This window comes from Elephantulus edwardii, unplaced genomic scaffold (genome assembly GCF_000299155.1).
Source record: "Elephantulus edwardii isolate Elephantulus edwardi_28Jun2011 unplaced genomic scaffold, EleEdw1.0 scaffold00153, whole genome shotgun sequence".
NCBI lineage: Eukaryota > Metazoa > Chordata > Mammalia > Macroscelidea > Macroscelididae > Elephantulus > Elephantulus edwardii.
This window is the reverse complement of record NW_006399903.1, coordinates 3,191,487-3,218,305: the sequence shown is the minus strand read 5'-3', so window position 1 is coordinate 3,218,305 and position 26,819 is coordinate 3,191,487. Positions and strand designations below refer to the sequence as shown.

The 26,819-nt window shown below is 44.3% G+C and overlaps 1 protein-coding gene across 1 annotated transcript in view; it reads right to left on the bottom strand.

Annotated features, from left to right (window-relative positions):
• The window catches only part of FAM105B (family with sequence similarity 105, member B), a 41,939-nt gene extending 19,419 nt beyond the window's left edge, over positions 1-22,520 (bottom strand). Inside the window, exons 1-2 of the mRNA XM_006895006.1 lie at positions 22,354-22,520; positions 4,058-4,134 (exon numbers count right to left, since the gene is read on the bottom strand). Coding sequence (XP_006895068.1) covers positions 4,058-4,134; positions 22,354-22,520 — 244 coding nt within the window. The remainder of the gene's footprint in view (positions 1-4,057; positions 4,135-22,353) is intronic.
• Positions 22,521-26,819: the final 4,299 nt, after the last annotated feature.

Genomic DNA, 26,819 nt, shown 5'->3' with positions numbered 1-26,819 from the left:
TATATATATACACACACACACACACACACACACACACACACATAAACTTTATTTACAAAAACAAGCAGTTGGCCTAAATTAGTCCATGAGCCATTATTTTCCCATCTTCAGATTAGATGGGGGGGGGGGGAATCTCTTCACCAGCAAAGAAAATTCACTGCCATCAAGTCAGAACCAACTTCCAGTGGCCCTGACCTTCGGAGAGCTTTCAGAAGCTATAAATCACAGGAGGAGGTTGTTCACTGGTGGCTTCTGACTGCCTGACAGCTGCCACCTTTGGTTCAGCAGCACGACTCCCTAGGGACTATGCACCAGTGTTCCCAACATAGAGAGAAAATAAGAAAAAGCCTGTCTCCCCTGAGAACTTGTCATTACAGGTGGGCCCCTAAATTCCAGAAATAGCAAAAGTGTCAGGTGACACGCTGGAGTATCTGGTAGAAAGAGGTCAAATTTGCTCCACTCACGTCAGAGTGCACACTCTGATAGAAGCAGAGGCCAAGCTTACAGGTCAAAACTTGAAAAAAATAAGGAAATAAGCAAAAACAGCAACAGGCACCATTATATAATCAGATCACAGAAATAACAGATTTTTTAAAAAACACAATCAAAAAACTTTGCCCTTGAGTCAGACCCAACTCTTAGCTAAGCCTGCCTCGGGTTCTGGGGGGCTGTAAACTGCACAAGAGGAGACCATCAGAGAGGCGCTACCTTTGGGGTACCAATACAACTCCCTATAGCCACCTGCACTCCATCAAAAAAAGAATACATTTTAAATGTCTAAAGAAATAAAAGGGGATTAAAAGCATGAATGAAGAGCAATGCTGGTGTGGTGTCATTGGTTTACTGTTCAAAATGGCTTTTCTAGGCCACTGTCATCGACTCTGTCACACGGCTGGGCGCGAACATGCAACAGGGCATGCCAAAACAGGTCTGCCCAGGAAGTGGCCAGTTTCACCACGCTGCCAGTGTAAACTAAGCTGCTTGAGCAGCAGAAAGGGGGAATCTCACTACCAGCAAGGAAGCAGCAGAAAATGCAGTGCACGTCCCTCGGGGCCAGAGATTCCTGCACCAGCCAGACCAGGGTCCAGACAAGTGTAGCAGCCGCCTCAGCAGAGAACCAGAGACTGACACGAGAGAGAGTGGACTTGGGACTGCTGTCCCACTGAGTCAGAGCCAGGGGTCTTCACCCAAGCTTTCTGGAGGACTTGGAGGAAATGCCTCTAATTGGTGGGACCAAGGGAGCTTTACTCTCTGATCTAAGCTTGAGAAGCTGAGGAACTGTAACCTGTTGCCCACCTGAACGGTCACCTGTCACCTTCCCTAGTAACTCCGTAACGGTGAGTTTGTGAGATCTGTGTGGCTACTGTTCTGGATTTCGGACCCAGTAGGAAAGTAGTATAACTGGTGTTGGAATTAGTACAAATAAGTGGAGGAGCGTGGCGGACATGTCTGATCTCGGGGGAATCGGTTTTCAACTGTGGATGTTGCTGATAGGGTACTGTTCCTCTTTGTGAAGTTAACAAAGGCCAAGTTCGGTCACCCCCAAGCTTCCCTCACTCTTTTTATAGTTAGACTACTCAATGGGCAAATTAAATGTGGTCTCACTAGAGTGAGCCTGTTCACGTGTTTTTTCCACCAAGTCAAAGATTCTGCTTCTAGGTATGGCTGGTATCTGTCTCTCTTTCAACCCCCCAGCACTTTCCCACAGAAGGATCAAAGCTTCTTTTCAAGTTAACAATCTGACAGAAACAGTACCCAATAAGTAAGGTAAACATAGGTTTACTTGTGCTTACTCCAGAACCTGTAGTGATTTTGTTCACTACAGACCACGACGTAAGCACAATAAGCTCACTGGGTAATCTAGCCATCATGAAATGCACCACCAAGAAAAGACCAAGCAGAGCTGGAGGAAAAGAGAACTTCCCAGAAACAGAAAAGACAGCTCTTAACTGTCTAAAACACAACAGATAGGGCATATCCACCAAAGACTGTGTAGCTAAAAACCTTGCACGCCTGGGGGTTAATAGCATCAGAAGGGAATTCTGGAGAATATAAGGAGACTGGGAAAAGGAAGGAAAATGACACAACTTCAGAGTGAAGAAAGAAATTTATTTTAAAAAGCCAGGCCACATTTTTATTCAAAGTCCAGTCTGAGCACATGCAGAACACCAGGGGCAGACAGAGGGAAAAAGCAATGTCTATCAGGCATTCTGCTGTTAGCAGTATTTTCAACTACAAAGGAAAATACAACCTTGAAAAAGATGAAAGAAAACAACTCATCCAGAGTTATCTATCGTTCAGGAGAAAAGATGTTATTAATTAATCTCAGGAGATAGTTTCTTATGAGCTGAAGACACTTCTAGCGGCTACAGTGTAGCACAGACCATGAACCCAGAAGGAAGGAGATGCGAGATGGGCATTATAAGGACCTTAAGAACTAGAAGCCTTGTGTAGAGCTGCAGTGATAGCCAGAGCATTCGCACAGAGAGTCTGCGTGGTGGGAGAGAGCACAGGAAGTCAGCACTACTGGAGCGGAAAGAAACAACAGCTGACGAAGGCCTGTTCCTCAGGAGCACAACTCTCAAAGACCCTGAACCTGAACCGAGTCCTGAGCAAGTTAGAGCAGCAGGAGAGAAGGGCACCTCTGAAGCTACACGCTAGACAGCAGCAGGGTGGCCCAGGGCATTCTACAAAGACCAACTTCTTTTGATGACAGAGGTGTGCACAAGAAATATCAGCAACAGCAGATATGGAAGCAAATGGCCAAGCTGAGTATCCTGGAAATGCGACCTACCAGGTGTAACTAGGAAATGTGATTCCATTGTGGACACTGTAACTAATGTTAGGGAAAAACATGTATATGAAAAACCAATGTCACATCACAATAAAAAAATAAAATTAGGGGGACGATCAGCCCAATGCCACTAAGGAAAGGGGACAGAGGGACAGAAGAGAGTCAACAGCAGACACAGGCTGGCAGGCAGGCATGGGAATGAGAATTACTGAGAGGAAGTGTGGTAATACTGTGGGTACTGTAATTGATGTTAGGAAACAAGACACCAATCTGCTTTAATTTTCACTCAAATCACAATTTAAAAAAATTAAATTAAAAAAATACTACCTCCTGTGATTATTAGAGAGAAGCATTTCACCAAATGCCACTGAGGCAAAGTTGGAAATGATTAGGAAAAACCCTCTGGATACCATTATTTCTATTTATACAAGTGACAGTGACACTGTCTTTGTTAACCATAAAGTGAACAGAAACTAGTTCTCAGAACAAACCAGCAGAACCCACACATCACCCAGGTAATGCTAATTTAAGAGACTGGTGTTCGAAGCCCACCCAGCTGTTCTGTGAGAGGAAGAAGACTGGGCAACCTTCCTCCATAAAGATCACAGCCGAGGAGATCCCACGGGGCAGTTCTACTCAGATCAGCTCAACACCACACAACAGCATTCCCTACCATCAGGAGCAGTTCTCCACTAACTCAGCCACTGACTCCCGCTAGCAAAGCAGAAAGAAGGGGCTGCTCATGCACTGTCTGCACCCAGGCAGGGACAGGGCCTGGGGTGACAGGACAAGTCACGACAGGGGGTGCCCAAGCCCTCAATCAGTAAACAAGAAACCAGTGAGCACCACTGACCAGAGATCTCCTTTATCAATCATTTTCACATGGCCACCTGCCCATAAAGGCAGGCCAGTCTGCCTCTCCAGAAGCCTCCAACTATTATTCTGCCTTTCTAAGAATATAAGGAAATCAAGATCTGAGACAGCCTGGTGACAAAAGAGTATGCACAACAATGCTCACAGGTGAAAAAGATAAAGGAAAATAAAGAATGCAGGAAGAACACTTGGGTTAAAATTTAACAATCTCAGCAGTCATTCTCCAACTCAGTTCAGCAAAATGAATCATCTGATGTAGACAAGACCATACACATAAAAATGTTTTCTTGGAAGCACACCTAATATTTTAGGGAAACTGATGTACCAATTTAAAAGCATTTTGTATCACAAACAGTTAGAACTCTATGAAGAAAACAATTCCAGACATACCTGCTGACCCTCTTTCATGTATAAGTAATTCTCTCTCCTTTTCTATTTCATCCGCAGCACGATACATGTCCTCCTCACTGAAATCACACCAAATGAGACATTTCAAAAATTTGTTGCACTGATATTTCCCCTCTTATCACAGTACACAGCTGCTTAAAATATTTCTAAGACACTAAAATGGGGTTGGTTTTTTTTTTTTTTTCACATTACAGGATGACAATGTGCTAAAATGTCTCAGATGCTGGTATTTCTACTGTGTCACTTTATCCCACATTAGAGTTTCCTACTTTCAGTGAGACAGTTCACATGGTTCCAAGGGTCGGGTGGCTTTGAGACCTTCTTCTATTCACGTGTCAACAGCCTACCTAGCCCTCCTAGCCCGCAGTCTTGTTGATGTGTTCCTCAGATGATTCTACCCAGGTACAAGAATGGAGACAGCACTAAGAAAAGCAGTTAAGGGGCATGAGGCCACGTGCCAGCCTTTATAATCCTCCAGAAGCAAATTAAGAATGAGGACTCTAGAAAGCAAGGAGAGGAGAGCATCAATTACTTCAAATCAAGTCAAAAAGCTCCTGTAGGGTCTTCCCGTCCTCTCCACACTGGCCGACAGTCAGCTATGTGCTGAGGAGTTAGTAACATGTCCACTGTCTCACACCTGGCCCTTCCCTTTCAACAGCTGCCAAGATTGCTCCTGACTTACAAGAGCCTCCAACCTCATTTCATGAACTGTCTAGAACCTACTAGGTGTCAGACAAGGAGCTGTGCCCACTGCATGCTTGACAAATTGAAGACGAGGACTTCAGATTTTACTACGGCTCCTCTTCCCATTAAGATCCACCCCAAAATGACGATGATGGGGGAAAGAAACACCAACTCTGCCTTTGTTGGATCCTAAAGACAGAAAGTCAACAAAGGAATAGTAAATGCCATCAGAGGGGCAGCTGCTGGAGGGTGACACTGAAAACTGACAGAGACTTTCAATGAAGATGAGGTGGGGATTTTCTGGAAGCTAAGATTAGGGACAGAGCAGGGGCCATAGTGTCAATGGGTAGGCAGACAAGAGCTAAAAGGCAAGACCAAGGTTGGAGACTGGACCAAGAGCTTCAATATCTTGCTGGAGGAAAGAGACCAGTGACAGGAAGAGAAGTTTCAGTGCTCATGGGGGTGGATATCTGGTGAAGGACAAGCCAGCAGAGCCCCAGAAAGTGCGGGCACTGGAGCCACCAAGCACTACAGAGGAAGCATCTGACAGACATATGGAACTGAAAACAAGGACTAGCTAATGCCACCTAGGGAGACTCATGTCCCAATTCTGTATAGTTCCTCCTATGACGGCATAACTCCACCCTGCACACAACAGGATGCTCCAGGGAGGAAGGTGTCAGGTAAAAACAAAGGCAAAGAAGTAAAGACTTGACAAGTCCAGCTCCAACATGGCCAGATACAGTTGGGAGAGAGGGAGAAGTGGAGACACATATGAGGGTACTGAGGGAGACAGATTGAGGGAGGCCTCAACCAGTCTCTCCTGCAGGGACCAAACTACAAAGAGCACTAAAACCAGAGTGTGGGCCTGCCCTGCTGCACTGGCCTGAATCCCAGGGTTTCCTTCCACGCGAGCCACACTCAGCCCAGACCCCTGGGCTGCAGCTGCACATGTGTGGCTTGTTCTGGCCGCTCCCTCTACCCAAGTGTCTCACACACACTATCTGCCTCCCACCTAATCTGCCACCATTTGTGTTTATGACTCCTGAGAACGGTGCAAGGCTGAGAACAGGGACTCACTCAAACCACTCCCCATGTCAACCCCAACAGGTATGTAAAAGCCATGAAACTAAAATAACTGCCCCCTCAGGCCTCAGTTTTCCCATGTGTAAAACAGAAAGTCTTCAGGTCACAGCATCACTGGGAGAAATAAAATGACACACCTAAAACACTCAGCACTCAAAAAAAAAAAAAGTACTATTCTTATTAACGGTCACAAAAACCCACTGGTGCAAAGTATTACTTAAGACTTTGTTAACGATCCTTTCTTACACCTCTTTTCTAAGGAAGGCAAGGGTGCCCCCTGTTCTTAATGGTGGGGTGAGGGGCAACGCCAGAGAAAGGTACTTTCCATGTGCTCAGACTTCAGTGAGATTTCAAATAAAAGGTGTGATGTCACCACAGACCCTGCCAGAGCTGAAAGCAAACAGAAACCAGATTCACAGGATCTATGCCTCAGATACCTAAAATAAGAAGTGACTACACAAATATGCTCGTTCTTCTCTTGCTAATTTGATGACATCTTTGAGTAGGCATGTAAGGGGACTGTGTTCCTAATACCACTGTCAGCATGTCTTTAGGAAAGCTTCTCCTAGCGAGGCCTCAGCGTTCTCATTCAGAATGAGGAATGGACAGGACTGACCAGATCTCCACAGTCTCCTTGCAGTTAGTTCTGAGTTCCGGTCTAGGACCTGGGTTGTCATGCTGCACTTGGAGCTCTACAGCCAAGCTGCATGCACTCTTAGTGCGCCTGCCGGCCTCTTCACTCTAAGCAGGCATCTCTCCAATAGGACCAAGCATTTAAGCAGAAACCAACAGAAGGAGAGAAACCAGTAGAACTAAGTGCAAAGAAAACACAGAGTGGGAGATAATTAGAAATAAAAAGTAGTGATTTAGAATATGCACAAGCAGCAAAGCAGAAATTGATTAAGGCTGAGTGACTTTAGCCACCACTGCCAGATTTGCTCAGATCCTGTGAAGGAGTGTTCTTCAACTTCCCTAGTGACTCGTCATAGAGGGAAGCGGTAATATGGCCAAGAAAGACAAAGCTGTAGCTCCCAGGGAAGAGGAGAAATTTTTAGTTTAAGCAATGGTGAAAAAGGAAGATAGCAGACAGAATGAAATACATTCATATACCTATTTTAAGCCTAAAATAGTATATCCACAGAGAACTATTGGAAATTCAAGTTAAGTTCAGAAAAGGTCACAGCACAAGGGATATCACTGCTAGTGTCAGGAGAACTTTGGCACAATATAGAAAATACCAGAAAAATGTTTTACTGACTATGCAAAGGCATATATTTGTGTCATCAAAAAACAAAAATCCTCATCACTGCACCAATAGGTAATATGATAGATGGAAAAATTATTGAAGTTGTCAATAATTTCATTTACTTGGATCCACAAGCAACATCCCTGATAATAGCAAACAAAATCAAAGACGTGTTGTGTTGCATTGGGAAAATCTGCTGTCTCCAAAATGCTAAAGAGTAATGATTATCAATTTAAAGACTAAAGTGCTCCTGATCCAAGCTATGGTCTTTTCAATTACTGCCTTTGCTTCCAAAAGCTGAACAATAAATAAAAATGACATAAGCATGATCTATGGCGTTGTTGAATGGTGGTGGTGGTGAAAAGTACTGAATATCCATCCCACGGACTGTCAGAAAGAACAAGTCTATTCTGGAGAAAGTGCCACCAGGGTGCTTGGAGGCAAGGACGGTGAAACGTCATCCTGTATACTGTGGGCACGCTGTCAGCAGGGGCCAGTCCTTGGAAAAAGACATTGCTTGCTGGAAATGGTGGGGGGTCGGACAAAGACCCTCAATAAAACAGACTGACACAGTGACTGTAACAAAGGCTCAAGCGTGTGGGAGACGGTGAGGACGGAGCAGGATGTGGTTCACAGGGTTGCTGTGAGTAGCAGCCAGCCCGATGGCATCTAACAACAACAATTTAAGGGCAATTAGGAAAAAGGGTTTAGGATAAAAATAAAACACAATTCTCTTCAAAATACTTATTCCAATTAACTTCTAATCTGTGGGGTAAAGAGTTGCATTGCCAACCCCAAAGGCACATAGTTCAAATCGTGTTGAGAGAAACACGAGCAATCTCCTGGGTGACTTATAGCCTTGGCAAACCTGCTGGAGGGTTAGTTAAGTGTCGGTTCTGATTTGTCAACAATGAACTTCTGACTTAGTGTTTCTGTCACAGCTACTACAATGGTAAATGCATTGAAAAACTAAAAATAAAGAAAAAATGAAATTACATTTAAAGTTAGGAATCTAAAGTAATTAAGAGATTTGGTTTGAACTTTTCTAGGAAGGAAAGATTGTAAAACAATGGACGGAAAAAGGATATTTACAAGATAAGATAAAATAATGCTGAACAGTTCCAGAGACCTGATAAGCTGAGTACTGAGTGAAGTACTGCGTACTGAGTGAAGTTGGGGCGGTGGTGGTGTATAACTGTCTGACACCAAAGGAGTTCAGAGGTGGCTATTATCTCCACAACAAAGTGACCTTCCAGAAGGTACAGCTAACTGGAACCAGACATTAAAGATGGCTTGGAAACCCAAGCACATTTTATACAACACAAATTACACAACCCAGTTAATTTTTAAAAACCACAATGTTAGAACTGATCTGTGTTGTAAACCTTCACCCAATTCAAGTGTTTTTTTTTAAAAAAATTAAAACTTTCACTTATGTCCACAATATTATTTTTAAATGTGTATTTGAAAGTTGTCACAGGGATTTACCCTTTTGAAGGACTGAAATATTTTATTCATAAAATTGTCATGCTGTCAAATCAACTCTGAGTCACAGCAATACCAAATACAAAGGTCTGGAACAAGTAACTGCTGCTATCCACTGTGTCAATCCAGCTCAGTAAGGGTCTGTACTCACTGCCTCTCTATTTCACCAAAGAAAACGTTCTTCTCCACAGACTGGTCTCTCTTTAAGACATGCCCAAGGCACACAAAGTGAAATTTCATCCTCCTCGTTTTCCAAGCAGCACAGTGGCTATACTCGTTCCAAGACAGAGCTGTGTGTTCTCTGGCAGTCCAACTGAGGCAACGTTCTCTGCCAACACCGCAATTCAAATGCATGCATTCTTTAACCACATCATGTGGTGAGAGAAAACAGCCCGGCTTGGGTTGGATACACGGATACACCTTCGTCCTCAAGGGGCCATCCTCGTTTGTAACACTTTTTAAGGTAGTCTTTGGCAGCAGATTTGCCCAATGCAATTTGATTTCTTGACTGCTGCTTCCATGAATGGTGACTATGGATCCAAGTCAAATAAAATCTGGGAAAACTTTAATATTTTCTCTCAGGAGAAAAATGGGTGCACTGCTCCTTTGAGATTTATAGTCTCAGAAACCCAATGGAGGATCTGCTATGACTCAGTACAACTCAGTGGCAATGTGTCTATCATGATGTTGCTTATTGGTCCAGTTGTGAGGATTTTTGTTTTATGTTAAGGTGCAACCCATACTGAAGACTGTGATCTTTGATCTCAACCCTAAGTACTTTTAAGTCATTATCTGCAAGCAAGGTCGTGCAACCTGTCTATTTACTGCGGGCAATTATAAATCTCCAGGTGTTCTGATGCTCCCTTGCTTAATCCACAAGGTATTGCAATGCTAACCCAAAGGCCACACCTCTCTGGACATTTAAGCCACCAGGGACTCTGAGGGAAAAATTTGGGCACTTACTCCCATGAGTTTTACAGCCTCCAAAAACTGACTTTAGGGTCAGGGATAAGCCTTCAGAGTTTGAGGTAGAGTGTATATAATTTGCAGAAACTGTCACCTACGTAATTTTGAGCCTTGAAATAGTCCAGATGCCATCTTAAAACCTTCTCAAGCTTCTCTCTTAGCTTTCACACCATCAAAGCAGCCTTAACATGGCTTGAATCACTCAAGTACATACCAATTCCCTTCTCAAGAAGTTTCATTAATATTCACACAAGACTTTAGAACATACCAAGGATCCTCTGTGGAACAAAAAGAGTTTTTAACATAACAACCATGTGTGTATCAATGTAGGCACCACTGTACCACACCACCCCCCAACTGAGACACTGTGCTAGATCAAGAAAATATCCTCCTGACAATCTATCTTGTATTAATAAATAAACTTTTCTGACATTTTCATCTTTTGTTTAAACCTCAGGATGCCATCTTATGTATCAACAAAGACCTTCTTAACCAGGAAGCTGTATAAAGACGACTTTCAGAAACAATTAGCAAATGAACAGCTTTTAGCAATTCTCGGAAGAGAGAAACTATCTAATATCTTTTTTTAAATTCAGATGTTGTTGCTGTCATTATGTGCCATCGAGTCACCTGTGACTCACAGTGACTCTATATAAAACAGCCCTAATTGCTGCTCTATCCCAGAGACTGAATGAATCCATCTCATCGAGGGTCTTCCTCTCCTGCATTGTCCCTCCATCCTCCCAAGCATGACCTCCCTCTCCAAGGATTGATCCCACCTTGCAACATGTCCAAAGTATGTCAGACAAAGTTGCAGAATCCTTGCCTCCAAGGAGTAGCCTGGCTTCACCCTCTCTAGGACAAACCTCTTTGTTCTCCTAGCAGTCCATGGTATAGTCAACACTCTTCTCCAGCACCACAGCTCAAAGACATCAATTCTCCTTCTATCATTCCTAGTCACTGTCCTGCTCTCTGAAGCATCACAAGTGATTGCAAAGACCATGGTCTGTATCAGGTGCACCTTAGTCTCCAGACTGACATCACTGCTCTTCAGTACTCTGGAGAGGTCTCTGACAGCAGACTTTCCCAATGCAATTCACCTCTTAATTTTCTGGCTGCTTTGTCACCAGTGTTGCTTGTGGAGCCAAGCAGATTACAATCTCAATCTCTTCAATATCCAGATATAATAGAGGATAAAATATGCCACTTAAAAATCAATACAGTGTTCTTTTCATTCCCAACCTCCATTACTGGGTAGGTTCTGGGCCCCTGGGTCCACTCTTTCCTTTGGTAACAGGACTATCACCATCTGGAAATTCTTTCAGTGCTTCTTTCTCTAAATAAGAATCTTCTGGGGCATCAAAACAACCTTCTGGTAAATATGTCTCCTTAAGGGATTGTTTTCTAGGTTCAAACCTTCCTCCTTGAGCAGTTTTCCTCAAAGAATGACACGGAAAGGGTGATCTTGCAGCTTTCCACGTGGTGGCCCAGAGGCTACCAAGTCGTCCAGCCAGGTGCAAGCAGTCATGACTCCTGAAGTGCCTGGGCCTGCCCCGCCTCAGGAGGGAGGGCCTTATCTGATTTTTTACATTATAAATACTGCTGATAGTGTAACCACCTTTAGATTTAGGTAGACATTTCTCCTATTCCAAGCTCTTTTATTTTCTTACCTGTCATTCCTCTCTACCTATTATGCCAAATAAAAACTATCTTTTCAAGAAGACAAAGATTCTCACCACTGGGCCAATTGGCAGCATCAGGATGGTGAAGAGATTGAGATTGTTCACAGCTTTAGTTTGCTGGGCTCCACAGTCAACACTCTCGGCACCAGGAGCCAGGAAATTAAAAGACATATTGCGATGGGAAAGTCTCCTGTTAGGGACCTCTCCAAAGTACTGAAGAGCAATGGTGTCTCTCTCTGGAGACTAAGGTGCGTCTAATACAGGCCATGGCCTTCGCAATCACTTGTTATGCATCAGAGAGTTGGACAATGACCAAGGAGGATAGAAGGAGAATTGATGCCTTTGAGCTGTGGTGTTGGAGAAGAGTATGGACTGCTAAGAAAACAAACAGATTCTTCCTGGAAAGGGTTAAACCAGGTGGCTCTTTGGAGGCAAAGATTCTGAGGCTCCATCTAACATATTTTGGACATGTTGTAATGAGGGACCAGTCCTTGGAGAGGGACATCATGCTTGGGAGGGTAGAGGGACAGCGCAGGAGGGGAAGGCCCTCTATGAGGTGGACTGATTCAGTGACTGGGGTAATCGGGATGGGAGTGTCAGAGACAATGCAACTGGCACAGGACAGAGCAGGGTTTAGGGCTGTTGTACATAGGGTCGCTATGAGTCGCAAGCGACTCGACGGCACATAACAACAACATAACTACTGCAGAAGCCAGAGTCAATCCATCTGGTTGAGGATCTTCCTATACTTCACTGGCCCTCCACTCTTCCAAGCATGATGACCCTCTCCAAGGAATGGCCTCTCTTACATCATGCCCACAGTATGTGAGATGAGGTTCACCAAGTCAAGTCAGCAAAGGAAAGGAGACACAAACACCCCCCCAACCCCAAGCAGATGGACGGACACAGTGACTGTTGCAACAGGCTATAGCGTGCCACAGACTGCGAGAACGGTGGAAGACAGAACAAGGGTCACATCGGTTGTTCAGAGAGCTGGACAATGACCAAAGATGACAAAAGAATTAATGCCTTTGAGTCATGGTGCTGGAGAAGAGTTGTGAACACACCATGGACTACCAAGAGAGTTAAAAAAAAATCTGTCTTGGAGAGGGTAAAACCAAGTTGCTCCTTGCAGTATTTTGAGACTCTGTCTCATATACTTTGATCATGCAGTGAGGAGGGTCCAGTCTTTGAAGAAGGTTATCATGTTTGGAAGAGTCAAGGGACAGCATAGGAGAGGAAAATCCCAGATGAGATGGACTGACACAGTAACCTGGGTAATTAAGGCAGGTATGTGAGACAGTGAGATTGACTCAGGGCAGAGCAGAGTACAGAGCTAGCATGCATAGGGTCGCTGTGAGTTCCAAGTGACTCGACAGCAGCTAACAACAACAAGACTACTGTGGTATTTTCCCCCTTACAACAAGAAGTCGCCCTCCCTAAATTTCCCTTCAATCTTGAAGCCACATTCTTCTTCATATCCAGCTTCTCAGATGATATGCTCAGCACAATCTGAATAGGTCTGATGAAAGGATCCAACTGTGATCCACCTTTTCCTGACTTCAAACTATGCAGTATCCCCTAGCTCTGTTTAAGGGATTAATTTTTTTGTTCCATATACAGGTTTCACATGAGCACAATTAAGCATTCTGGCATTCTCATTCTTCTCAATGTTACCATAATCTGCTATCATCTACACAGCAACTGTCTTTGTGTAATCAATAAAACAGGTAAATATATATCTTTGTGTTATTTATTCTGTTTTCAACCAAGATCTACCTGACATCAGCAATGTCATGCCTGGTCCTCGGGCCTCTTTTGAATTCCACTTGAATTTGTGCACTTCTCTGCTGATGTCCTATTGATTATTCCAACCATTTTTTAGTTGTCGTCTATAGACAACTCAATGTTTCTCTATGTTCTACACCAAGTTTCAGGGTCTTTTCACAGCTTTTTTGTCTTTGTGTTCTTTCCTGTCTTTTAACGGCCTTTTGCTCTCTTCATATATGATGTCCTTGATGACATCCCGCAGGCTTCTGCAACTGGTATCTGATCTACTTTTGAGAGGGTCTCTAAACTTAGATGTTCTCAAGGTCATACTTTGGTTCTCATGAGCTTGTTTTCATGTTTTTCTGCTTCAAATTTGAATTTACAAGTGGTTTCACAGTCAGTTCCTAGTCTTTTTCTAATAATATTGAACTTTACGATCTTTTTCTACAAGACATACCTGATTTGATTCGTCTGTATTCCATTTGGTAAGCACTGGATTTCAAAACGGATCTTTCAAAAGTAACTGTTATAAAACAAAAAATCTATGAATGACTGCATGAAAAACAAACATGATTGGAAAAATTTCACTCAAATTAAAAAACCAAAACAGACCTTGAAATGTTCTTTTTGATGATGAATGTCATTCCTCTTCAAATTGTCATTCCCAGCTTAGTGGACCCTATGTTTACTCGATTAGAAATGGCCAATAACAGTCCATTTTATCTCATTAATGCTTAGCTATACATCTGAGAGCTGGACAATGAATATGGATGACAGAAGAATTGATGCCTTTGAGTCGGGATGTTGGAAAAGAGTACTTAATATCCCATGAACTGCCAAAAGAACCACCAGATAGGTCTTGGAGAAAGTGTATCCAGAGTGCTCCCTGGAGGCAAGGAGGGCAAAGCTTTGTCTCACCTACTTTGGGTGTGTTGCTTTAAGAGGCTATTCCTTGGAGAATGTTATCATGCTGGGAAAGGTGGAGGGTCAGCAAACGAGAGGAAGACCCTCACTGAGATGGATGACACAGAAACTGCAGAAGTGGGTTCAAGTGTGTCAGAGATGATGAGGATGGCACAGGATAGGGCAGGGTTCAGATCTGCTATTCGAAGAGTCATTAAGTTGACTCAGTGGTACCCAATAACAACATCACCTAGCAACTCAGAAGGGAGCTCCAGGGGAGTTGTACTGTTAATCCAAAGGTGGCTCCCCTCTGGCAGTTCAAGTCCAATAGCCTCCTAAAAACCTCACTGAACAGTCAGCTCCAACCTGATGGCCCCGAGTTGAGTTGTAATGCCTTGCATATCAATCTTCAAGCATTCAAAGTTCTCATGCTTTGTAGATTCCATGTGTCAATTATTAAAGGAGTCTGCCGCTATTTCTTCACATTTTGAATCATGCCACATCACCCACATGAAGCTCTTTCACTGACTGAAAGCTTTACTCCATGTATGTCATGGAAGACTCTCCTTTGAAGTTCTGGTAGCTTAGTGAAAAGGGACTGTGCGGCCAGCCCAAGATAACACTGTTCAAGTCCACCAGCTGTTCTGTGGGAGAAAGATGGGCAATCTCCTCCTGTGCAATTTACTGCTTCTGAAAACCCTCTCGGGGGTGTGCTGTGGGTCGGTTCTGACTCAACTGTACATAACAACGATTCTGAAAAGAGTTAGCTCTTCCCCAGCGGTATTCTGAGTGTTTTCTCACCTCAGAGGCTCATTTTCCAGCAATAAATCAGACAATTTTTCCACAACTACTCAGAGTCTTCCACTGGTCAATGCTTTCAGGAGTTGATCACTGGTTTTTTGCCAGTCTGGAACTTTTGCTGAAACCAGTCCTCTATGGGTGATTCTGATAGATGGCACAGCTCCTAGCATCACAGCAACATGCAAGCTACCACGGTATGACAAACTGACAGACAAGTGGTATCCATTCAAGCATACATATCTCAGAGACACTGAGGGTTCAGTTCCAGATAATTTAAATAGTAAATCTCACAAATTCTGTGATTTCCCATTACACAGAAAAGTCAGATTTTTAATATACTACTATGCAGTGGCATTATGAAAATGCCTGAAATGTTTTAAGAATCACCATGAAGTGAGCGTGTGCTGTTGGAATAAATGCCCAACAGATTTGCTTGGCATAGGGTTGCTATAAACCTTTAATCTGTAAGAAATGCAAAATCTGTAAAGCACAATAAAGCAAAGCAGAGTGAACCAAGTTACACCTGTATTTGTACACTTACCAAAAAATGCTCACTGAATACAGAAAAAATTCATCCTTTCCCCATTTAAGCTAAAACCCCAGCATTCAGTGAAGCAGAAAATACTTTTATTAAGTCAGACTTTAAATTCCTAGTTCAAGTAAGCATATAAAAGATTAAACTTGACTTGAATGCATATGCAAAATTTAGCAAGACAGTATTTTAATCACACCATTGCAGGCACGCTCAGTAGTTAATCACATGGCTGCTAAGTGAAAGGTCAATGTTGGGACCTGGCAGGTGTACTGCAGGAGATGTGGCCATCTGCACTTGGGAACACCGCAGGACAGCTCTATCCAACAGGGTCACTATGGGTAGAAATCAACCCAGTGGCACACAGAAACAGTATAGCTTTTGCACCAAATTCCCCTTAGTTGTCTAAGTATTTAAGACGGGTGTGACTATGTCAACTTTCTGCACTTGAACCCTACAACTAAGATTTAACCTGGCCTGTCGTAGAAGACTAATGGCCCACGTAGTGCTGGTGAGATAGCACCTACCAGGGTGACATCAAGGCACCTTCTCACACAAGTACAGGGAAAAACCAAGACAACTCAGCTCAACTTTTCTTCAACATTTGGCGGTTGTTCAGTTGGGTGAACAACACGTCTAATGCAGGAAAGTACCAGCACTCAGGCCAAAGTTCCACCCTATTTCTGCCAGTGCGCTTTCACATGACATCCAGAGGTACCTGGGGACAACTCCGCCACACTCAATAATGATTCTGACATTCCCACTCTGGACAATGAAGCAGGTCCACAGCAGAATGGGAAGCAGGACTGACAAGAGTAGCTGTTACCTGCACATCAAGTATCACTAATCCCCAGGAGCTGCTATGGTATGAGGTGGGACGGCAACACCCAAGAACAATAGTAAAATACATTCTGTTCACGGGCTCTCTGAGAAGCCACAGATTTCATCAGAATCTCACACCAAAAACTACGAACACACGAAAGGTTGCCTTTAATTTCAAAAGTTCACAGACATGCCCACACACATAGCCAGCCCTGATTCAAACTTCGTCTCACGATTAGGAAGACAAAGAAGGATTGCGGAGTGAGTTCTCTCTAATATGCATTTTTTCCTAGTCACCTATGAAGGACAAAGATAATCTTGGTTGGTCCTTAAGTAAGTTAGAAAGGCCTGGCTTAGCGGAAAGCAAGACACGGACACAGCTTGTGTGTCAAATCCTAAGGGGCAGGTGGCAGGGCACAGAGCATAGTATGTTTGCTGACAGGAGCAGAGACAGCTTCAAGAAGAAAAGCAAACTAAGCCTGGACTCAGACTTTTTCAAATGGGACCTGAAGCCTTCTGTGACCCATCTGGACTGCACAACGCTCCAACGAGTGGATCGTAAGGAAACGGAGAGGGCAGCCTGTCCACAGGACGTTAATGTCTCTCTTCACAACACTGTACCCCAATTTTTTTTCTCCCTCAAGAAATGTGGTGAGAAGCAACTAGCACTGCTATGTCCTTCCTTGTGTGGGGCTGCTAGATGTGGTTCATATTTTTTCACACATCACCAACAGGTCAAAATGCAAATCTTTAAACACCCTCACTGGCAAGACCACCACTCTGGAGGCGGAGCCCAGTGACACCACTGAGAACATGAAGATCAAGATCCAAGATAAGAAGGGCATCCTCATGACCACCAGAGGCCCACCTTTGCAGGCAAAGCAGCTGGAAGATGGCTGACTCTAACCACTACATCCAGAACGAGTCAACTCTGCACCTTGTCCTTCGTGTGAGGGGTGGTAGGCAGATCTTTGTGAAACCTTAAGTAGGAAGACCCTGCAAGTGGAGCCCAGAAATACCACTGAGACCATGAAGGCCAAGATCTGGGGTAAGGAGGACAACCGCCTGACCAACAGAGGCTTACATCTGCAAGCAAGCAGCTGGAAGATGGCTGACTTCTCTCGGACTTCAACATCCAGAACGAATCAACTCTCCATCTTGTCCTTTGTCTGGGCAGTGGCTGTTAATTAGTCTTCAATCTGCCATTCGAAGTGCCCAATAATGGCATTATTCTGCACTATTATAGCCTTTTATTCCAATTTAAGTTTAGAAATTACCAGTTTCAGGAATAGATGAATCTGTTGAAAATGTTAAAGGTTTTGTTGCACGGTAAAAAAAAAATGTGGTGAGCTTAGTGAAAAGGAGCCAGTCTCCTGTCGTACTTCCTAAGAAATGAGTTGACTCCTCTTCCCATCACACCACCCTTAAAAGAATTATATCCCAAAATGCAGAACAGCTGAAAAAAAGAGGCTATGATCTATATTTACAATTACTTTCCACTGAATGAAACAGAAACGATCCCATGAGATACCTTAAAGTATTTGCAGTATATAGTGTTTCAGATTTCCAGGTGCAAATACTTTATTCAATTCACATATGAAGCAACCTCAACTATCTGGATTTGGAAAGACACGCCAGGACTCCAATTACAGAAAACTATAGCTATTAAAAAGTATTGTAGGCCCCAGCTGAGGCATTACATGATTGAATTAAATTTTCACTCAACTATAAGGATGCAGATAACCTATAGGCACTGACAGCATGTATTAGACTGTAAATTCTGTATGTAAGGAAGCCCAGTGCTGCAGTGCATTTACATGTTAGGCTGCTAATCAAAAGACTAGTGGTTCAAATCTACCAGCAGTTCCATGGCAGAATGATGAGGCAGTCTCCTTTGATAACAAATTAGTCTCAGAAACCAGATGAAAGAAAGGTTAGCATGAGTGGGAATGAATTCAGTAAAAGGAGTTTGGTTTTGAATTCTATAGCAAGTAGCATTTATATACTGCTGGCCTCAGCAGTATATATACTAAAAGCAGAAAGACATAGAGAAGATGAACATGGTCCCTGTGCAAGGATGGCATGCAGAGTCATGAAGCATTACATTTTTCAAAGAGATTTCAAGCTTGGAAAAGTGCAGGGTCAATGGAAGAGAGGAAGTCCCCCAATGAGATTTATTGCAGCAATGGGCTCAAGTGTGCCAGAAATGACAAGGATGGCACATGACGACAGGGCTCCTACCTCTTGTGTTTAGGGGTGCTGTGAGTGGTACTCAATTTGACAGCACCTAACAAGTGTTTACATGCCACTCTGTCTAGTCCAAAGAAATTAAAAAGAAACCCAAAAACTCTAACAGAAAAAAAGAAATTATCACTAAGAGAAGTCTCACTAGCTGTAATCTGGGAACCCAGACAGATGGGTTAGAAGCCTCAAACTGAAGACGTAATGTGAAAAAGTCATGATGAGAAAATTAGAGTCCCTTTTCTGGCTTCACCATCTTATGATAGTTACAGGAGAATAAAGTAATCAAAGGCAACAAAAGCAGGAAGAAAAAGAAATTGAGCTGCTGAATAAAACCACAAGCTCAAACATCTATTCCGGGAGGGGAAAAAATGTGAAGTTTGCCACCACAATAAATCATGACTCTTTCTGTTTGGCGTTGCTGAGGAAGCTGAGAAGGGGTGGGTGAAGACTCCCACCCAGGCACAGGACCCTGCCTGTGTCACCCTAGCCAAGCCGCACTGAAGTGTAACCTGAGGGGCCTAGGCCAGGATTTTCAGATTCCTTTCAGTTCTAAGTCCGTCATTCTACTGACAAGGAGCTCATGGCGACCCTCCAGGTCGCTGAAGCTGTAAATCTTCACGGGAGGAGAATGTTCTTCTTTTTCCCAGAGCAACTGGTGGGTCTGAGCCACTTCTGGTCAGCAGACCAACACATTATGCACTACACCATCAGATCCTGAGCAGGAAATCCCGTCCTTTAACCGCCTGGGCACTTTTGGGAACAGGGTCCGATGCCATAGTTTCCCTGTCTTTAGGAGCATGTGCATTCTCAGGTGAAGGCAGAGGTGCAGCATCAAAGGAAGAGATGGTGCAGGAGCAGGAGGCATCTCAGAGCACAGAGGAGGAAGGAGGCAGCAGTCAGAACCGGCTGGTGGCTGGTGTGGCGGAGCACAGGCGGATACTCATATTTAACAGGTCTCAAATGGTAGCCACAGGCAGAAACAGCTGATGCCTGGCCTGTAGACTGTTTTCAATTTATTTAAGAAAAGGTTAATTATTTAAAAAATTATTTTAAAAAAAGTTTATTTATATTAGTAGTTCCTGGGTTACATCAAATGATTAGTGTTCAACTACTAACATTAAAGTAGGTGGTTCAAACCCAGTCAGAGGCCACCTCAGAAGAACCCATGGAGTTCAGTTTTACACTGAGATAAATGGGGCCAACCCAACTACAGTTTTGTTGTTACTGTTATTTAAGTCACAGTGTCTGGGTTATTAGAATATTGAAGACCCCAACATCAACAGTCTTCCAAGGATCCTGAAAAACCTACAACCAGGAGAGGCTAAAATAGATGAATGGGACCTTCTAAGAATCAAATCCCTATGCACATCCAAAAATTTACTTCTCCAACAGGGTAAAAACGGAAGCCACAGATTGGGAAAAAACATTTGGTGATGACATGTCAGATAAAGGACTTCTATCTAGAATTTATAAAATACTTGAGCACCACAACAAGATAAAGGTAAATAACCCAGTAGAAAAATGGGCACGGGATATGAACAGACACTTCACCAATGACATTCGGATGGCAAACACACACATGAAGAAATGTTCAAAATCCCTATCTCTAAGAGAGATTCAAATCAAAACAACTATCTCTCCCAAGTAAGAACAGCAAAATTTAACAGAACAGCAAACAACAAATGCTGGTGAGGTGTGGAGAAACCGGAACTCTTGTTCACTGTTGGTGGGAGTGTAAAATGGTGCAACCACTATGTATGGCGCTTTCTCAAAAGTTGCAAATAGAAATACCATTTGACCCAGCAATTCCACTACTGGGAATATATCCCAAAGAAACCATAACTGCCACTCAAGCAGATATATGCACATCCATGTTTATCACACCTTTTTTTCACAATAGCAAAGAGTTGGAAACAACTTAAGTGCCAATCAACAAACAAATGGATAGAGAAGCTCTGGTATATTCACACAATGGAATACTATGCTACACTGAAAAACAAGGAACTCATGAAATATTATACAAAATGAGTGACCCTGGAGGACATTATGAGTGAAGTATCTCAGTTACAAAAGGACAAATACTGTATTGTGCCACTGTTATAAAATGGGACTGACACTGTAGTTGGGAAGAGACTGAGAAAGATGGGACAAATTATGTATACTGCATTGAAACAGATGAGGGAGAGAACTGTTTAAACAGGATATATGATTAGGTATTACTGTCATGAAAGGAGTCCAGAATGAAGGCTGCATAGTAGAGTGGACTTGGGGGAAGGGATTGTATAACAACATAAGAATTTTTCTTTTACTTTTCAAAGAGAAGAGTGAACTGGGTGTGTGGGGGGAGGAAGAGTGGGCAGGGAGAAAGTGCAACAATGAATGAATGGAAATCCAAAGTCTCTGTAAACTTTCATTTAATAATGAGAAAAAAAAAATCGAAGACCCAACAAGGACAAACTGGAGTTTAGTGAATCCTGTTCCCAAAAAGAGATGGTCACAAGCTCTTTGGCTCTCCAAAGTCCACACCTGGCCAGCTACATTCACTAAAGTGAGCTGCTTAAGGGCATGCGTTTGAGAACGCAGACTCTGAATTGATGACTTTAAACCATGGTATTAGAGAAGAGTATTGAATATTCTGTGCATTGCTAAAAGAACAAAGAAAATGTGTCTTGGAATAAGTACACCCACGGTGTTGTTCCTTAGAGGCAAGGGAAGGATAGTGAAACTATGGACATGTTGTCAGGAGAGGACAGTCCTTGGAGACATCATAGCAGGGAGGGAAGAGGGCTCAGGGAAAGAGAGGAAGCCCCTCAACAAGGATTGACGCAGTGACTGTACCAAAATGGACTCGAATATCAGAGATTGTCGGGGTGTAGAAAAAGAACAAGGTTCCCAACTGTCGTTCTGAGAATCACTATGAGTTACAGTTGACCTGATGGCACCTAACAACTGAATCTTTCTTCGTGGCGGTTCGTCCAAAAAAGTGGCCCTGGCAGTGCAGTGGCTTCAGTGCTGTGCTGTTAACTGAAAGGTTGGTGGTTTAAATCCACCAGCTGCTCCTGGGGGGAAGAGAACGAGGCAGGCCACTTCCATAAGGGACGCTGGATTTACAGCCTCGGAAACTCTATGGGGCAAATCCGCTCTGCCCTAGAGAGTGGCTAGGTAGCAGAATGGAAGGCAGTAGGCAGGGTTGTTCTCAAGGGTTTTTTAATTGTTCTTTTATCCAATAAGTGTGAATAATACCATCCCAAGGGGTGTGGGTGCTCAAAGAGGGAGAATTTGAAAACCCACTGTGAGGCACTATGCAAACGGTGGTTATTATCACACATCATCTGACTATCAGGCCTCTGGCCTCTCTTATTAGGAAATGCAGGGGGGGTGGGGGGATGGGTACCTTGGAACAACGCATCTTACAATTCCACTTTCTAGCGGACTAACCTATCTGTCAAACTGGTTAAGTTGGTCAATTGGGGGATTTTAAATCTGCCTGGAAGCGGAAAATGGAGCAAAGTCTACCTTCTGCTCCTCCTTCCTACCCGCAGACCCTGGCACAAGACTCTGCAGACTCCAGATCCGGGCCGTTTATCTAGCCAATTCGGAGAGGAATTTGCAAAAGCACTTCCTTTAACCAGCACTGGGGGAGCCGAGGGGAAGGCCGGACAGGTGGGATGGTCATCAAGCACAGACTCGCCCGCAGAAGGGACACGTCTGGGGCTCAGTTTCCACGCGGCTGTGACAGCGCCGACTCAACTTTCGCGACGGAAAGGGTTACTGACAGCTATGAATGAAAACGTCTCTCGGTTCTGTTCGCCAAGTTTCGGGGAGCTCGGTGTAGCTGGGAGTTAAAAAGGGGGCACGGGGCCTCCAGAACGGAGGGGTCACTCCGGAAATCAACTGCCTGGATGTGTGCTTATCGCGGAGGTCGGAACCTGATGCCCCCGAGGGCGTGGGATTGGAGGGGGTCGTCTGTTGCAGGAGCCCGAGGTTGTCACGGGGGTGCCGCCTGGCCCAGCCTTCGAGGGGCCCCGCGCCCGGCCCGCCCCGCGCCTGCACTCACTGCTCCGCCGGACACCGCGTCGCCAGCCGGGACTGCCAGCCGGCCGCCACCTTCCCGCCCTCGCGCCCCGCGGGGCCCGGGGACGTGGCACCCGTATCCCGCGCCGGCTTCTCGGCACAGCCGGCGCCCGGCCACGCCGCGGGCTGAGGCATGGCACCTCGACTCATGGGGCCGCCGCGGCACCGGCCCTCCGCACGCCCGGCCCGCCTGTCTGCGCCCGGCTCCGGGGGCTCCGCCTCCGGCGCTCTGCGAGCGAGCGGCGCTTCCGCGCGCGTCACTGCGACGTGCCCTGCGGACTCTGACCCCGGGGCGTAAGGGGAGGAGGGAAGAGACGCGGAGGCGTGGCGCTCGCGCCTGCGCGCTAAGCAGCCCGCCACTGCGCATGCTCGGCTCTGCGCCGCCTGTCAGTAGCAGTGACCCAGTGGCCCTGCCAGGGGAGTTCTCCCTGCACGTGGGCTTGGGCGGAGGGGAGGCTGAAACATTATGACACCTTCTCGATCGGAGGACGAAGATGGCCTTGAACGTGAAGGGCGCAGACGTGGTGGGGCGCCTTTCAGCCACGTTCCACTTTGACGGGCAGAATCTCTTTTGTAAAGCTAGGGATGTAGGAGATTAATCAGAACTGATTTTGACAAGCGCTGTGGCAATGGGACAATTAAAACAGACTTTTAAGGGGGGGAAAAAGAGAGGAACGAACTGGGGGGGTAGAGAAAATAGTGCAACAATGAATGAATGGAAATCCGAAATCTCTGTAAATGTTCATTAAAATTTAAAAAAAAAATAACATTAAAAAACAGACTTTTTGGGGGGGGAGAGAGGAACGAACTGAGGGGGGGGTTAGAGAAAATAGTGCAACAATGAAATCCAAAATGGAAACAACAATGGAAATCCAAAATCTCTGTAAATGTTCACTAAAATTATTTTTTTTTAAAGTGTAAAAAATAAAAAATCTAGGGATGTGGTCTGAGCAGTGCTGCGACTTCCCCAGCGCAGTACGGCTCAACTGGCCTCGTGCCTTTCTCGGACCTGAGTTGTGGGTGTGAGGCCAGGTTGTCTCTGAGGCCAAGAGTCTCCCCTCTGCACCCCCGGAGCAGGCAGCACAGGCTAACCTTTCAAGTCGATCCAATGGGCAGGTACAACGTAATGTGGCTTGAATTGTGCTGAGGCTTCCCCACTAACAGTTTCTCAGTGTACAGAGTAGGTCTCCAAAAGCTTTTCAAGTGAATTTGACTCCTAGCTCAACATGCCCGAAGTATGTGAGACGAAGCTGGTCTCCACCTTTGCCTCCAAGGAACATTTTGGCTGCACCTTCTCCAATACATGTTGGAGTGTTCTTTGGCTGTCCTCGGGATTTAATATTCAGTACACTTCCCCAGCACCACAAATCAAAGGCATCATTGTATCACCCATATTCATTGTCCAGTCCTTCAGGTGTATAGCAACTGAGTGGAAAGACTGTAGCTTGAACCAGGTGAACCTTAGTCTTTAAACTGATATCATTGCTCTTCAGGACTTTGGAGAAGTCTCTGACAGCTGACTTTTCCAATGCTATATGCCTCCTGATCTCCTGACTGCTGGTCCCAAATATGTTGATTGTGGATCCAGCCAAGAAGGAGTCATTGACAGCTTCAATCTTTCTCTCTTTTTTTATCATGATTTTACCTATAGGTCCAGGGGTGAGAATTTTTCTTGCTGTTGAGTTGCAATCCATATTGAAGGCTGTATTCTTTAATCTTCTGTAGCAAGCACTTCAAGTCCTTCTCACTTTCAGCAAGATTGTGTCAACTGCGTAGGGTAAGTTACTGATGAGTCTTCCACGATCTTGGTGCTACATGCTACGTCATAAGAATCCAGCTTCTCAAATAATTTGCTCAGCTTACAGACTGAGTAAGTATGGAGAAAGGATACAACCCTGACTCACACCTTTCTTGATTTTATACCATGTCGTATTCCCTTGCTCTGTCCACCCAACAGCCTGTTGGCCTAGGTGTAGGTTTCCCATGAGCACAATTCAGTGTTCTGGGGTTTCCATTCTTCACCTAGAGTTTATAATTCTTCTCATGGCCTTCGAGTTGGAAACAAGTGATAGCTGACTTACCAGTGGGTTTCAGAGGCTTTAAATCATATGAGAGGAGATTGCTTATATTTATCCTGGTGCTGGTGAATTCATACCATGTATGCTACTGTTGAACACTTAATAGATGCATGAGAAGGGATGTAATAGATATTATTGTTATGTCAGGAATCCAGAATGAAGTAGCATAGTTGAATGAACTTGAGGGGAGGGATTGAATAACAATGAAAGAATGTTTTCTTTTACTTTTCAAAAAGAAAAGGGAATGGGGGGAGGGGTGGTCAGGGAGAAAAGTGCAAGAGTGAATGAATGGAAATCCAAACTCTGTAAACTTTCATTAAAGTAATAATAAAATAAAGATGGATGAAACCAGTTTTCTAACTGTTGGGAGTAGAATTTGCAAATGAGCAGGGGGAAGAGGTTAATATCAATAAAGTAATGATCATAGAATTGGAGACATTTCTGTGAAATTAGGTTTAGTTTAATATATATGGTCACCTATAGAAATGAGCTCTTCTGTTACCCATCGAGCTTCTGAAGGCCTAGTATTTCAAAATGGATGACCAGTCCTGCTTCTTTCTGTCTTAATAAAAGTCCTGGACCTCACCACCTCCAACATGATGGATGGAGAAAAGATTGAAATTGTCAACAATTTCATTTTACTTGAATCAACACCCACAGGAGCACAAGTCGAGAAATCAGAATCCCTACTGCATTAGGGAAATCTGCTGTCAAGTAGCTCTCCAAAGGTCTAAAGAGGATGGATGTTAGTTTAAAGACCAAGTCTGATTATTGTCAATTGTTTCCTAGTTATCTGAACGTTGGACAGTGAATAAGGAACACTACACAAGAATCGATGCCTTTGTGTACGTGAAGAGTTGAACAGCCCATGAACTGCCAAAAGAACAAATACATCTGCCTTGAAGGAAATACAACCAGACTGTTCTGAGAGGCAGGGATGGTGAAACTTGGCCTCACATACTTTGGGCACATTGTCAAGAGGGACCACTCCTTGGAGAGAATCATGATGCTGTGGAGGTAGAGGGTCAGCTAAAGAGAGGAAGACTCCAACGAGATGGGCTGACACGGTGACTGCACAGTGCGCTTGCGCAGGACAGAGGCTGTGGGGATCACGCTGTCCAGGGCAAGGTTCAGATCTGTGTGAACCTGGGTCCCTGTGAGTCAAAGTCGACTCCACAGCACGAAACAATAACAGCATAGACATATGTGTACACTTGGTCTTATACAGACATTGCCTTGCTCTGCCAGCTGAGAGGATCTAAGTAGTGAGGCCTTTGCGACAAAGTGCAAGCTTCGTGCCTAGATTTTGATGTCTAGCTCTGGTGGTTAGTGGTAAAGAGTTGCACTGCTAACTCAAAGGCATGCGGTTCAAATCCACCACCTGCTTTGCGGGAGAAACATGGGCAGCCTCCTCTCATGAGATTGATTGCCTCTGAAAACCCATTAGAGGGTCAGCTATGACTCAGTTCTGACTCAACAATACACAACAACACAATGAAAGAAGTCTGGGAGCCCTTGGAGATATGGCTGTTCCGAAGACTGGGGCAAAAAAATATACAAGACGACCCTGGAGCACCTTGTATCAGAAAGTAAGGAAGAGGTAAGAAGGGAGCTCTGATGGCCTAGTGTGCGAAGAGGCTGCACTGCAATGCTGAAGGAGTTCAGTTTGAATCCACCAATTGTTCTGTGGCAAAAGGATGGGCAGTCTCCTCCTGTTCCATTAATTGCCTCTGAAAACCCACCAGACAGTCAGCTATGGGTTGGTTCCAACTCAATGGTACACAACAAGAACAACACTGATGGTGGTAAAGTACCAGGACACAGAAACCAACTGAAAGAGTCCTCCAGTGCCAGAATTGGAACAATCTGAAGAATAGAATAATGTGGTAGTATCAGGAGATAGCTCCACTAAAATAAACATGTAAAATAAATATGAGCAATCCCATACTGACATAAATAATTGAACAAATAAATGGAACTGGGAAGAAGAGAGAAAGCTTCCTTGCAGAAGAATTACAAATAAATTTGTCTGACATACTTTGGGCATGTTGCAAGGAGGGACTGGTCCTTGGAGAGGGACATCACGTTTGGGAGAGTGGAGGGACGGCGCAGGAGAGGAAGACCCTCAATGAGATGGATGGATTCTGTGAGTGGAGTGGTGGGAATGAGTGTGTTTGAGACAGCGAGGTTGGCACTGGATTGAATGGCGTTTAGGGCTCTTGTACATATAGGGTCGCTAAGAGTCGCAAGTGAATCGATGACACATAACAACAACTATATATATTCTAAAATAATGAAGAATATCATACTATTTTTATTTTGTGCTCAATAAATACAATAAGTTCATATTTCACAGATTAAGGAGCTCTGT